This window comes from Mus musculus, chromosome 14, assembly GCF_000001635.26.
Source record: "Mus musculus strain C57BL/6J chromosome 14, GRCm38.p6 C57BL/6J".
NCBI classification, from domain to species: Eukaryota; Metazoa; Chordata; class Mammalia; order Rodentia; family Muridae; genus Mus; species Mus musculus.
The window spans coordinates 27206252-27218488 of NC_000080.6; the positions used below are offsets into that span (position 1 = coordinate 27206252).

General features: G+C 46.3%; 1 protein-coding gene and 1 pseudogene across 5 annotated transcripts in view; both read left to right on the forward strand.

Annotated features, from left to right (window-relative positions):
- Arhgef3 (Rho guanine nucleotide exchange factor (GEF) 3) overlaps positions 1 to 12237 on the forward strand; it is a 289456-nt gene that overhangs the window by 91791 nt on the left and 185428 nt on the right. For all 5 annotated transcript variants that reach the window (XM_006519579.4, XM_006519575.3, XM_006519574.4 and 2 more), the window contains one exon: positions 2638 to 2704. In XM_006519579.4, coding sequence (XP_006519642.1) covers positions 2638 to 2704 — 67 coding nt within the window. The remainder of the gene's footprint in view (positions 1 to 2637; positions 2705 to 12237) is intronic.
- Positions 4131 to 5427, forward strand: Gm7591 (annotated as a pseudogene).

The following is a 12237-nucleotide window of genomic DNA, read 5'->3' on the forward strand; positions in this document are numbered from 1 at the left end:
CAGACAATGTGCCTGCTTCAAGGAGGTCATGGTTTCACTGGATTAATCAATAGCTAAGATCTCTATCAATTCCCGTTCTGTCCAAATAACACTTCTGCCTCACTGTCTGAACAAGGGACTCTTGGCTCTTGACCTCAGCACCACTAAAATCCTCATGGCAAGTCACTGGGGACCTCTTGCCACTATAACGATGTCTCTGTTCTCCTGACTGTGCTCCACTGACTAACTTGAAGGATGGCTGTCATTTGACCCCCCACAATACACACCACACACACACACACACACACACACACACACACACACACACACACACAATGTTCCCTGACTCAAGTGTTTTCTTGTCTTGGCAGGGTTCTTCCTGTGTTTGTAGGCCAACTGCTCATGAATGCTCTCTGTCCCTTGTATCCAGCTGTGCATCCTCAGCTCCACCCTGAGGGCTCTATCATTTCAAGTATGATGTGTCTGCTTATGGGTTCTGTCCCATCTCTGTTCTCCCCCTAGACCTCCTCTCTGTTCCCAGTTGGGTCTGAAATTCTTGGATCATCTTTAATTTGTTTATTTCACCTGTCTCCCATCCAATGCCTTCTGCCACGGTTGGTCCAAGTTCTTGCCATTCCTCATCAGGGTCACTGCAAGACCATCTTACCTTTGTCCTGTCCTGTGTTGTTTCTTAGAGCTTTGTTCATATTGCACTAAGGGCCGTCCTTTGAAAGCTTAGACTTAGTTTGTCGTCTGTTCAGAGCTTGCATTTCACCTAGACTAAAATCTAAAGCTCTTGCCTATAGAACTCTAACTCTCTGGTTCTTGCTGCTGCGATTCTGCCTTCTCTGTCTACTCCCTACCTGACCCAGGGAACAGAAACAGCTTAATGACGGTTAGTCCTTGGGCTGGCTGGGACTGTAGAGCTACCGCCCGGCTTGACCCTATAGGAGGGCCATTTTTAATATGCACCTTCTGTGTGTCAGGCACCAGGGACGTAACACTTCAGCTCACCCAGCCCTTATGTTCTCCTTTGAGGTTGCACTGTTGCTACCCCCATTTTTTTTTTTTTTTAAAGATTTATTTATTATTATATCTAAGTACACTGGAGCTGTCTTCAGACACATCAGAAGAGGGCGTCAGATCTTATTAAGGATGGTTGTGAGCCACCATGTGGTTGCTGGGATTTGAACTCATGACCTTTGGAAGAGCAGTCAGTGCTCTTACCCACTGAGCCATCTCTCCAGCCCCGCTACCCCCATTTTTTAGGTGGAGGAACTAGTGACTGGAGACAGCAAGTCACCTGTCCCATGTCACATCACTAGGGAGAGCAGAACTATCCCTAGCACCTGGCCAAAACTTCCCCTTTAACATTCTTCTTGGGAGGCAAAGGCCTTAGCTTGGCAGGTCTCCTTCAAGAGGCTGAACTGGGAAAAGTGGTTCTGGACACACACACACATACACACACACACACACACACACACACACACACACACACACACACACACACACACACTTGTTGCTGTGAATCTCAAAGCGGGGGTGATAGATGGCCAGGATGGGGGAAGAGGAGCAGGTGGGCAGGGCAGGGATTGTTATCGTCCTAAAGTGACTGAGGAACCATGTGAGTCAGAAATAGGGGCTGGCATAGCTGATTCCCCCTTTTTGCTAACGCTGCACAGCAACCCCTGTTTCTCTATGTTCAGGCTTGCTCTTCTCACCCCACTCACAAACAGAATTCTGTCTCCTGCTCTAGGTTATGTGGTTTGTTTACATTATTATGCAGGGATTTTTTTCCATCAAAAATCCTTTACATCTTGTAGGGCAGTAGTGGCACTCACCTGTAATCCCAGCACTTGGGAGGCAGAGGCAGGCGGATTTCTGAGTTTGAAGCCAGTCTGGTCTACAGAGTGAGTTCCAGGACAGCCAGGGCTACACAGAGAAACCCTGTCTAGAAAAAACAAAACAACAACAACAAAACAAAACAAAATAATTTACATCTTTTAGTTTGCATGAAAATGTTTTTATTTTACCTTCCCTTAAAAAAAGTATGGTGGAGCTGGTGAGATGGCTCAGCCCATGAAGGCCCTTGCTGCCAACCCTGAAGACTCAGATTTAATCTCTAGAACCCATGTGGTAAGAGAGAACTGATTTCCTCACATTTTCCCCTGACCTCCAGTCACATGCATGGCACACTGAACCCACCACACAATAAATATCATAAAAAATTAAAAACCTCCAGCTTGTGTGGCCTTCGGGGAGACACTGGGGCTCTTCAGCCTGTGTGTAATGAGGGAGGGATCTTGTCTGAATTGAAGCCGTGAACATTGCATCACCTAATGGTGTCCATTTGGGAATTATTTGTATGTTAGAAATAAAGACAGATGCTGGGCATCAGGTCTGGCTTTTGGTTGCATCTGGGTTTAGCTGTAGATTTCATTTTCACGGGTTGAAAGGTTGACTTTTCTGTGGGGCTGTGGGATTTTTCTCTTGGGGGATCAAGCTGGGGTGTGGTGTGAAAGTAGCTGCCCAAGTCTCTGAAGGAGTGATCTGCCTCACGCCCCAGGCCATCTGTCTCAACAGTGGTCCTCTCTGAGTGGCAGCCACCTCCCCTGTGCATCTCATCCCTGAACACTGGCCTTTTCTTTTCTCTTCTAGACCCAAGCGGCCGAGGCAGAACAACTTCTCCATGTTTCCCTCTCCCAAAGCCTGGAATTTCAGAGGGGTAAGTGTCCATCCTAGGCGACCCCATCCCATTGGTGGGGACATGGTACGCTGCGTTTCGCTCTCCTGACAAGCTTCACCTGGGGACAGCACCCATGTGTTCATGTATGGATGCCACAGCCTGCCCTGGACAGAGCATGTGGCTGTAGAAGACTCTTATGAAAACACCAAGCTCTATTAAGCTAGCATCACTCCGTGCTCCTCTGCTCCTTGCAGTGGAGGGAAAGGGAGCAAGCAATCTGCCAGTCTGATGATGTTGTGCAGGCGCAAGCCTTCAGGGGTCAAGGCACTCGTGAAGTTTCCTCAAGTACAAAACACCAGGCTCTTCCTGGCCTAGGAAGGGTCAGGCAGTTCTACCTCTTGGTGCCGTCATCTTCCTTGATATGAGTGTGATGATGTCAGTCATGGCACATGGAGGACCCGAGGTATTCCGGTGGCTCTAGCTGGGACCTTCGGACCTGTAGGGATGCTCTGAGTTCTTTCAGTCCCAGACCATCACCTATGAGGATGCTCTCCCCAGCATGACGCTCCTGAGCATGCTGTTCCAGTCCTATCCATTTCACCTCTGATGCCCAGCCCTCTGTGGACAGTTGTTATGAAGCTGGCTCGCAAGCCCTCCCAGGTGTCCCCGCGTGTCTTACCACTGTACTTGGTTAGGTACCTGCTGAAGTACCTTGGAAGCTTGGAAGCCCCAAGTGGAAGTGTGTTGGGATCTTGTTTATTTTTTTGTTTACTGCTCTATAACTAGACCTGGCCTAATGCCTGGTTTGTTGAAGGAATGAAGGACACCTATCTTGCACAACATCCACATGACGTTGTTAAATTGTGTGTCAAGTCTTTAGTCAATACTATTTTGATTTATTCTAATGGTTCTAGTCATCCTTTGAAGTTGTGGATAGAGTGCAGTCATTTATTAAAACTGTGCAATGTGACACTGATTTAAAATATTTATTTATCTGCCATTTGTGGGTGTGTGTGCAGCATGTGCCATGGCACATGTGTGGAAATCTGAGGACAACTTGCAAGTGGGAGTCAGTTTTCTCCTTCCACCGTATAGGTCCAGGGATTGAACACAGGTCATGTTTGGTGATAGTCACCTTTACCCAGTGAGCCATCTCACTGACCTGATATTGTTTTCTCTTGGGTGATAGCATACTTTTCATTGAGCATGAGGAGACTGTGCTCAATTGTACTGACTTCTGAGGTCGGTGTGTGACTGGCTGAAGTAGATATCGTGCCTGCTGTTGATGATTTTCTGGATAAGACCACCATTTCCCAAGTGGGTTCAGGGAATGCTCGTGACCAGCAAGAGATAAAAAAAAGCTTGTGGGGTGCAGTATATTTGGGACATGCTGAATGTGCCCTGTAAAATGTGTTCACCGTGAGAAGACCTTCAGCGTTGCCTTGGTGGAGCGGGATGGGCCCACCCTCGGGTTGTAGCTATGTGTCACACACCAACTTACTGCGACCTAGGAAAGGCTGCCAAGGATGTCTTTAACAAAGGGTACGGGTTTGGCATGGTCAAAATAGATCTAAAAACCAAGTCTTGTAGTGGAGTGGAATTTTCTACTTCAGGTCATGCTTTTACTGATACAGGGAAAGCATCAGGCAACCTAGAGACCAAATATAAGGTCTGCAACTATGGGCTCACCTTCACCCAAAAGTGGAATATAGACAACACTCTTGGGACAGAAATCTCTTGGGAGAATAAGTTGGCTGAAGGGTTGAAACTGACTCTTGATACCATATTTGTACCAAACACAGGAAAAAAGAGTGGGAAATTAAAGGCCTCCTATAGATGAGATTTTTAAAAATCTCTGCAGTAATGTTGGTATAGATTTTTCTGGACCGACCATCTATGGCTGGGCTGTGTTGGCCTTTGAAGGTTGGCTTGCTGGCTATCAGATGAGTTTTGACACAGCCAAATCCAAACTGTCTCAGAATAATTTCGCTCTTGGTTACAAGGCTGCAGACTTCCAGCTGCATACTCACGTGACTGGTGGCACTGAGTTTGGAGGCTCTATCTACCAGAAAGTTAACGAGAGGATTGAAACGTCAATAAACCTGGCGTGGACAGCTGGCACCAACAACACTCGTTTTGGCATCGCTGCTAAATATAAGCTGGATTGTAGAACTTCTCTATCTGCCAAAGTAAACAATGCCAGTTTAATTGGACTGGGTTATACACAGACCCTCCGACCAGGAGTCAAACTGACCCTGTCAGCTTTAATAGATGGAAATAACTTCAATGCAGGAGGCCACAAGGTTGGATTGGGATTTGAACTGGAGGCTTAGTGTGGTTTTGAGTAGAGTATCACTTGTCCCTGGAAATGAAGAGAAATGAACCCACTATGTTCTGGCCTTAAAATTCCGTGACATTTCAAAAGTGTGAACTTTTAATTCTTCTAAAGAATTGTAATTCTTCCCACACTGAAGTCTAGAGATTACAGATCTATTCAATGGGAGGTCCTGGAAGGCATGCCTGGAAATTGTCATGTTTGTGCCACATTTCAGTTGAGTTCTGCAGAGTTAATTTAAATATGTTCCTCAGCAACAACGTAGTGTCATGTTAAAGGAGTGACCTGCCTCCCCAGTCTGTACATCATGCCCTGCATGTCCCAGTCCACTTTTCCATGGCCTTTTGTTATATCAGTCTCTGCTCTAGTGAGAGCTTTGGTTTTGCATCAGAGTAAAATAAACCCATCACATTTGGAAAAAAAAAAATGTGTTCACCGCTGTAGGACATGTCAGAGATGGGATAATGTCTGGAGACTCCAGAAGGGGGGTTTGCAGCATTTCCCAGAGTCATTGGCCGGAAGTCTCTGTTACCCATGCAGCCTAGACATACTTCTGAAACTGACCAGTGATGTCATTGTGGACCAATGACACAGAAACCAGATCTTTCATGAGCAAAGCAGTCTTTTGTAAGGTCCTTGTTTTCAATCCCTCTTCAGTGTTCTGCTATTCAGTGTTGTTAGCCAAGAGTACATAGGGCAGAAGGCCCATTCCAAATGGCCAAGGGACTGTTCTGATTTTAGTACCCAAAGTCCCACACTTCAGGGAGTCAACCCTCTGTCCCAGGCCAGCTGGGCTGATTATTCTGTCTATGGTCTTGAGGTGTCAATATCTGTTCCTTTTTGGAAAATTATTTTAGAGTCACACATCTATAAATTACAGAGGCAGAGGATCATGAGTAATGCAGTCTAGCCTGGGCTACATTAGTGAGATCCTTTTTCAGAAAACCTCAGGCTGAGTGTTTGACGATCATACACAAGGCCCTAGGTCTGATTCCCCATGTTGTGAAATCAGTAAATCAGTAAGAATTTCTCAACTTTTTAACCTGGCATGAATAACTAAATTTCAACTGGTGCTTGGGTCAGTGGCAGTGTTTGTCTTGGTTTCTTGTTCTTTGATTTCTTCTGGCCCTGGGGCTTCTTGAAAAAGTCAGACAAAATGGCATCAAGATTCACCAGAGGCAAAGGTGTTGGGCCTTGCTGATCCATATTCCTCTGTGGAGAGGCCCACCACTGAGGAGGATCCTCGGTGGCGTGTGTGTGTGTGTGTGTGTGTGTGTGTGTGTGTGTGTGTGTGTGGACGAGACCCCAGAGAGTGCAAACATCTCATTCCCAGCAGGACTCTTCTGTAGTGCTACGAAGGACCCAGTGTGTAGGAAGACCTTGCCACTGTGAAGTGATCTGGTGGTACAGATCTGTAACGCAAGTCAATCGCAGGTCTGTTAGACGGAGCTGTGCCTGCTCTTCTAGGGTTCTTAGAGCAAAGCGTTCCTGGAACACATTGTTTCCTTCTTTGTTTAGAAAGGATGGTTTTAGAATCTATGTGCTAGCAAATTTTCTGTCTTTGTATGTGTGGTGGAGAAAGCCACTAGAGTGCAAGTGTTTGCAATTCTGTTCTTTAGCTTGCAGAGGAAAAGGATGCTGAGTGTGCTCGCCCAGGTCCGGGGCGGTTGTTAGGAAGCAGGACTGAGGGTGATAAGGAGTGTCCTGGAAAGGTGAATAATGTTCTAGATGAGAGGTGAAGAGAGATGCACATGTGGGAAAGAGCTGGGGGCGGGAGTAGCTGAAGAGCGGAGAGGGATATCCCACTGCTTTCAAAGGCCTTGCAGAGTGAATTATACAGCGTCCTCAGGTTGTACAAGCATCAGGCGTGGGCTTTCTTTCTTAACTCTATCTGTAGGCATTTTGTCTGTGGAGAGAGACCGGAAGGGCTAGTCATGCTGTCATGCTGCATCTGGTCTGTTTACAGACTAGGTTAGCCCTGCCCCAGGTTGCCAGTGTGTGTGTGTGTGTGTGTGTGTGTGTGTGTGTGTGAGAGAGAGAGAGAGAGAGAGAGAGAGAGAGAGAGAGAGACGCTGTCAAGGAGCTCACTAGCAATATTCTTCCTTGTCTCTGCCTTCCAAGTCTGTAGTTAGAGGCAGGTTGTCACTCCCACCTGGTATTTCTTCGGGTTCTAGGGTTCTAAGGATCTAAACTCTAGTTGCTCGGCAAGTCCTTTAACCACGGAGTCACTTCCCTGGTCCATGGAACTGTGACTTTCTTGCTCTTGTCTGTAGATGAGCTAGAAAATGCCTCACAGGGACCTCCCGTGCATAGAGTAATGCTGGAGGTGCTGGAGCTCGGCTAGAGCAGCAGGGGTTTCAGACACCTTCCGGGCTGTTTCTCCAGTGCCTAGTCTTCACTTTGGAGACATCTCGAGACTCTCACAAACAGCATAGTCTTTCTCAGTTTTAGCTGAATGCCTGGTCAGAACTCTGGATGCAGGCAAAGCACTCAATGTGAACTACCGCAAGTGAAAAGGGAACTGATGGTCCATGTGACTGAAGTAAGCCAAGGTGGGTGGATTTCAGGCATGGCTGTATCCAGGAGTATGTCCTTTCTCTACTTTGTCACTCTCTGTGCATGTATCGTTTTCCTGACTATGGATTTTTTTTTTTTAAAAGAGTTATGTTGATCTGAACAGAGGAAGCAAATCTTTGTTTCTAGGGTTCACAGGTAAAATCCTATTGCAGAACTCCTGCCCAGCCTGAGCTATGTGCTGTGTGATGACTAGCCCCTATGATTAAGTGGTTGGTATCCAGCAGCCCAGCAGGACAAGGCTTGGTGAGGTGCCTCCTTCTGGCCAGGGTTTGTGTCACTTGAGGTGAGGCCAGGCCAGTAGCTCAGAGAAAGAGTCTAACGCTGTTTCCCAAAGAGAGTCCAGATCATGGATAGTTGTGATCACTCTAAGGGCTGCTCCAAGAGGAGAGAATTCAGGACTGGCACTTCTCATATGTAGTGGTGAGGCCTGTGTCCTCACCTCATAGCCTTACTCACCATGCTTCTGGTGTCTGGAAGGGAGTGGTCAAGTCTTCCGTCTGAGATTCTCTCACATTCACAACTGAGTTAGGGTGAGAGTCCCTCCCACTTACATCCCCACCAGCTGGGACCTTTCTGTTGCTAAGCATCAAAAGGAGGCAGCAGGCCTCCATCACCAGGCCAGGCCTCTGCCTCAGCTTCACTTCTGTTTACAGAACAAGGGCTCCAGGTCAGACCATGGTATTCCTCCAGTGTAGAAAAAACAGAGGGGTGTGGATCCAAGACCTCCCAAGTCCCTGGACACTTGTGAGTCTGCGTATGAGAAGTACATATTCTCCTGTACACAGGAAAGGGTCTGTGGATCTCTGTGCTACCTAAAGTATTGTAAACACTGTGGAAATATTTTATTACAGGAGCCATTCAGGGAAGAATGACAAGATGAACATTCTGGGGATGCCCACCCCCGGTGCTGTTCCTATTTTCAAATATTTTAAAGATTATTTTTAAGTTTTTATTTGATGTGTGCCTGAGCACTTATCTATGTGCCATGTGTGTACAGTGCCCACAGAGGCCGGAAGAGGGTATCAGGCACCCAAGAACTGGAGTTACAGATGGTTGTGAGCCACCATGTGGGTGGGTGCCTTGGTCTTGAACCTGGTCCTCTTGAAGAACAGCCAGCGCTCTTAATCACTGAACCACCTCTCCAGCCCTCACACAATTCTCATCCATGGACCAATCTGTGGATTTAGGACCCATGGATATTGAGAGCTGAGTGATATTTTCATGTTAAAGAAGAGGGAAGTGTTGAGGAGATGGCTCAGTTGGAGAAGAGCCTGTCCTACAGGTACAGAAACCTCAGTTTGTATCCTCACACACCATGTGGGGCCAAGGAGACTGAGGCAGGAAGATCACTAGGAATTTGAGGCCAGTGTGAGCAATGTATTGATGCCCCATAACAGACAAAAACCCAATAAAATAAAATACAAAGGCCAATGAATATGTTGTTGTTAAAGTATGTTCTTTTAAAAGTACTAGAGATAAGAGAATATTTTATTTAAAATCTTTTAGCAATCGGAATTCCCTTTAATATGGCTTTCTTTCCTCAAATTTTGTTTTTAAAGTTTTCATCTCTCTATATTTAAGAAGAGGCTGCTGTCCCATTCTGCTGTGTAACCACAGCAGTGACAGCAATGGCTCCATTAGTCCCCCCAGGCTTGGTTGAGCGTTTTTGCATCTGACCACTTCCCAGAGCAAATCCCAAGAGTAGGAGTTGACTTTCTCTCATGGAACAGCTCAGTTCTGTGTGGCAGAAATGAGAGGCCCAAGGGACAGGGTTTCTGCTTGGGGTGTCAGAGCACAGAAGTCATGATGTCAAACTGGGCTCATGTCTCTCCAGGATGAACCTCCTCTCAGTTCCTCAGGATTGTCAGGCCTTCAGGACTAAAAACCCTCGCTGCTTTTAGTCCCCACAGGCACTCTCCCCATGCCTTCCACCTTCAGAGCCAATGACAGAGAGCCTCCTCTCCATCAACTCTCTGCATGCTGCTCAGCAGCTTAGATGAGGCTCTCCCACCACCCAGACAGTGCTCTTCCTAATGATCTGAGAGTTCACAGTTGGTAAGAGACTTCTGAGGTCCTGCCTGCATGGAGGGGAGGGGATTGTAGGGGGCCTGTGCCGCCCTAAAGATAGGCATTCTGGACTCAGTTTTAGATATCCACCTCGACATGGATTGGTAAGGAAAGTAACTTGCCTCAATGACCACACATCATAAGCTAGCGCCTGGACTCCAGCCAACTTCATACACTCCAGCACCCCCATGTCTTAAGGACCATTGTCGTGGAACATTGTTTCCATATCGTTTCCATATAAAGTTATTTGCAAGGGAAAATATCGATATTACTTATCTCATACCAACTTTCCAAGTATACAAAGGACTTTGGCAAAGGCATGATGCAGATTTGAGGACCTGGTAGAAAAATTGTGAAGGAGTTAGAATAAGCAAGTCCCAAAGAGGAGATGCAAAGTCAAATCGTTCATTTTAACTGATATTTTAAAATGACAAAGGTACCAGCAGCAACAATATCAAAATGCCATCAGTGATGCAGACGCCCTTAGCAGTGCAGTGCATTCATTTAAGTCTCCTGTGTGACAGTGTCATGTGGTATAGCAGCCAGTTCAGCCATCCTGTTCTTTTTTTTTTTTTTAAGATTTATTTATTATATGTAAGCACACTGTAGCTGTCAGACACACCAGAAGAGGGCATGAGATCACATTACAGATGGTTGTGAGCCACCATGTGGTTGCTGAGACTTGAACTCAGGACCTCGGGAAGAGCAGTCAGTACTCTTAACCTCTGAGCCATCTCTCCAGCCCCCCACGTCCACTCCCCATCCTGTTCTTGTCCCCAGCCCTCAGGTGACAAGAATAAAACCAGAAGTACCCCAGAGTTCCACAGTGATGAGACAGAAGGTCCAGTTTGCTTAAATTACATTTTATTTATTTATTGTATATTGGGTATAGCCACTATTTCCTGGGAGGGGAAGCCCATGTCCTTGGCTTACTGACACCGAACTATGGCATGCACACTGAAGCCCATCTTTAGCTTTTGACTTTTCGTTTTATGTTATTTTGGTTTTGGCTTGGTTTGGTATTTTTGGCCACACTCCTGACCTGTAGGGTTGTAGTGGACTTGGGTGCCGCATGTACAGATTGTGCACAATTGAGGCTGACCTGCTGGCTGACTTTGTTTGTCTAATGTAGCTATCACTTCAGTTAATCCGTGTAAAGGCTGCTTGAACTTTGGGCTAATTAGGGAATCGTAGCTGAAAGTGACAGAACTCAAACTGGGGACTGACAGGAAGGCTCAGTGGGTAAAGGAGCTAATGCTGAAAGCCTAAGGCCTTGACTTGATTACCTGCGACCCTTGGGAGAGGAGAACACATTTCACAGTTCTCCTCTGCCTTTCCTGTGTGTGCTAACACACCCTCCTGGAATGATAATGTATAAAAAAGTGTGTGTTTGTGTGTATATATGTGTGTCTGTGTGTATGTGTGTGTGTGTGTCTGTGTGTGTGTGTGTGTGTCTGTGTATATGTGTGTGTCTGTGTGTGTGTATGTGTGTCTGTATGTGTGTTTGTGTGTATACAGACCAGAATGCTACCTAAGGACCATTCCTTGGGATCATCCACCTTTGCTTAGTTTAGTTCCAGGGTCTTGCTCTGTCTTAGATCTTGCAGATTTACCTCCGCTGGCTGATTAACCAGTGTTCCACCTGTCTCTCCTGCCCCAGTGCAGAGATTACCAGTGCAGGCCACCATGCCTGGCTTTTTACAGGAGTTCTGGAGATCACACCAAAGTCCTCATGCTTGTTCAGCAAGCCCTTTAACATCTGATTTCATCCCCTCAGCCCACAAGACAGGTTTTCAAACATGCAGTGGTATAGGAATTTTTCAAAGTATGATACAGGAACTAAGAAGTTTCTGGAACCTGCTTCTTCTCTGCCATTGGCACAGCAGCTCTACAGACAGACTTCCTCCAGTTCCCCCGGACCGAAAATGCATCCATGTTCAGAGACATAGCCCATCCCCACATACACCGAACCCAGAGTTACTAGTTTCTCATTAGTCTAGCTTTGTTAGGTGGATACTTCCGAGCCAGTCATCAGTGGTCAGAAGAGAGGGTTCCTCTATTCCCCCATTGTTGCTCTTACTGTAACCATAATAATAGGTGGAGTGGGAGAGAGGAGGGAGTGGGGGGTGGAAGGTAGAAGGGAGTGTGGGGGGGAGGCTAGTTTCTAGAAGAGAGGCGGTACTGGGACAATGATTCTTGTTCTCGGAAGTTATCCCTCATTTCTCCTTGTAAAGTAGAAAGTACAGTTGTCCCCATTCCTAGGCTCTGACTTCATGAGGTCCTAAAATCTGAACCTCTCTTCCTGAATAGAAGCCATTCATTCAGAAACTGATTGGCTGTTTACAGGGAGCAAGAATATCTGATTCAGCAAGAGTACATATAAATCTATAGCAGTCTCAAGTCAAAGTAATAGCAGGCCCTGGAGGTTGTGTTCTGAAATGGTGTGAAGCTGTTTCTAGACTATCCACAAGTGTTGGTATTTGGCCATCCTTTTAAATAGAAGACTGCCCCAACAATCAAACCTGTATGGTAAAGTGGTTTATTATACACATTTCATAGAACTCTTTATTTGTTTTTAAAAATTAATTTATTT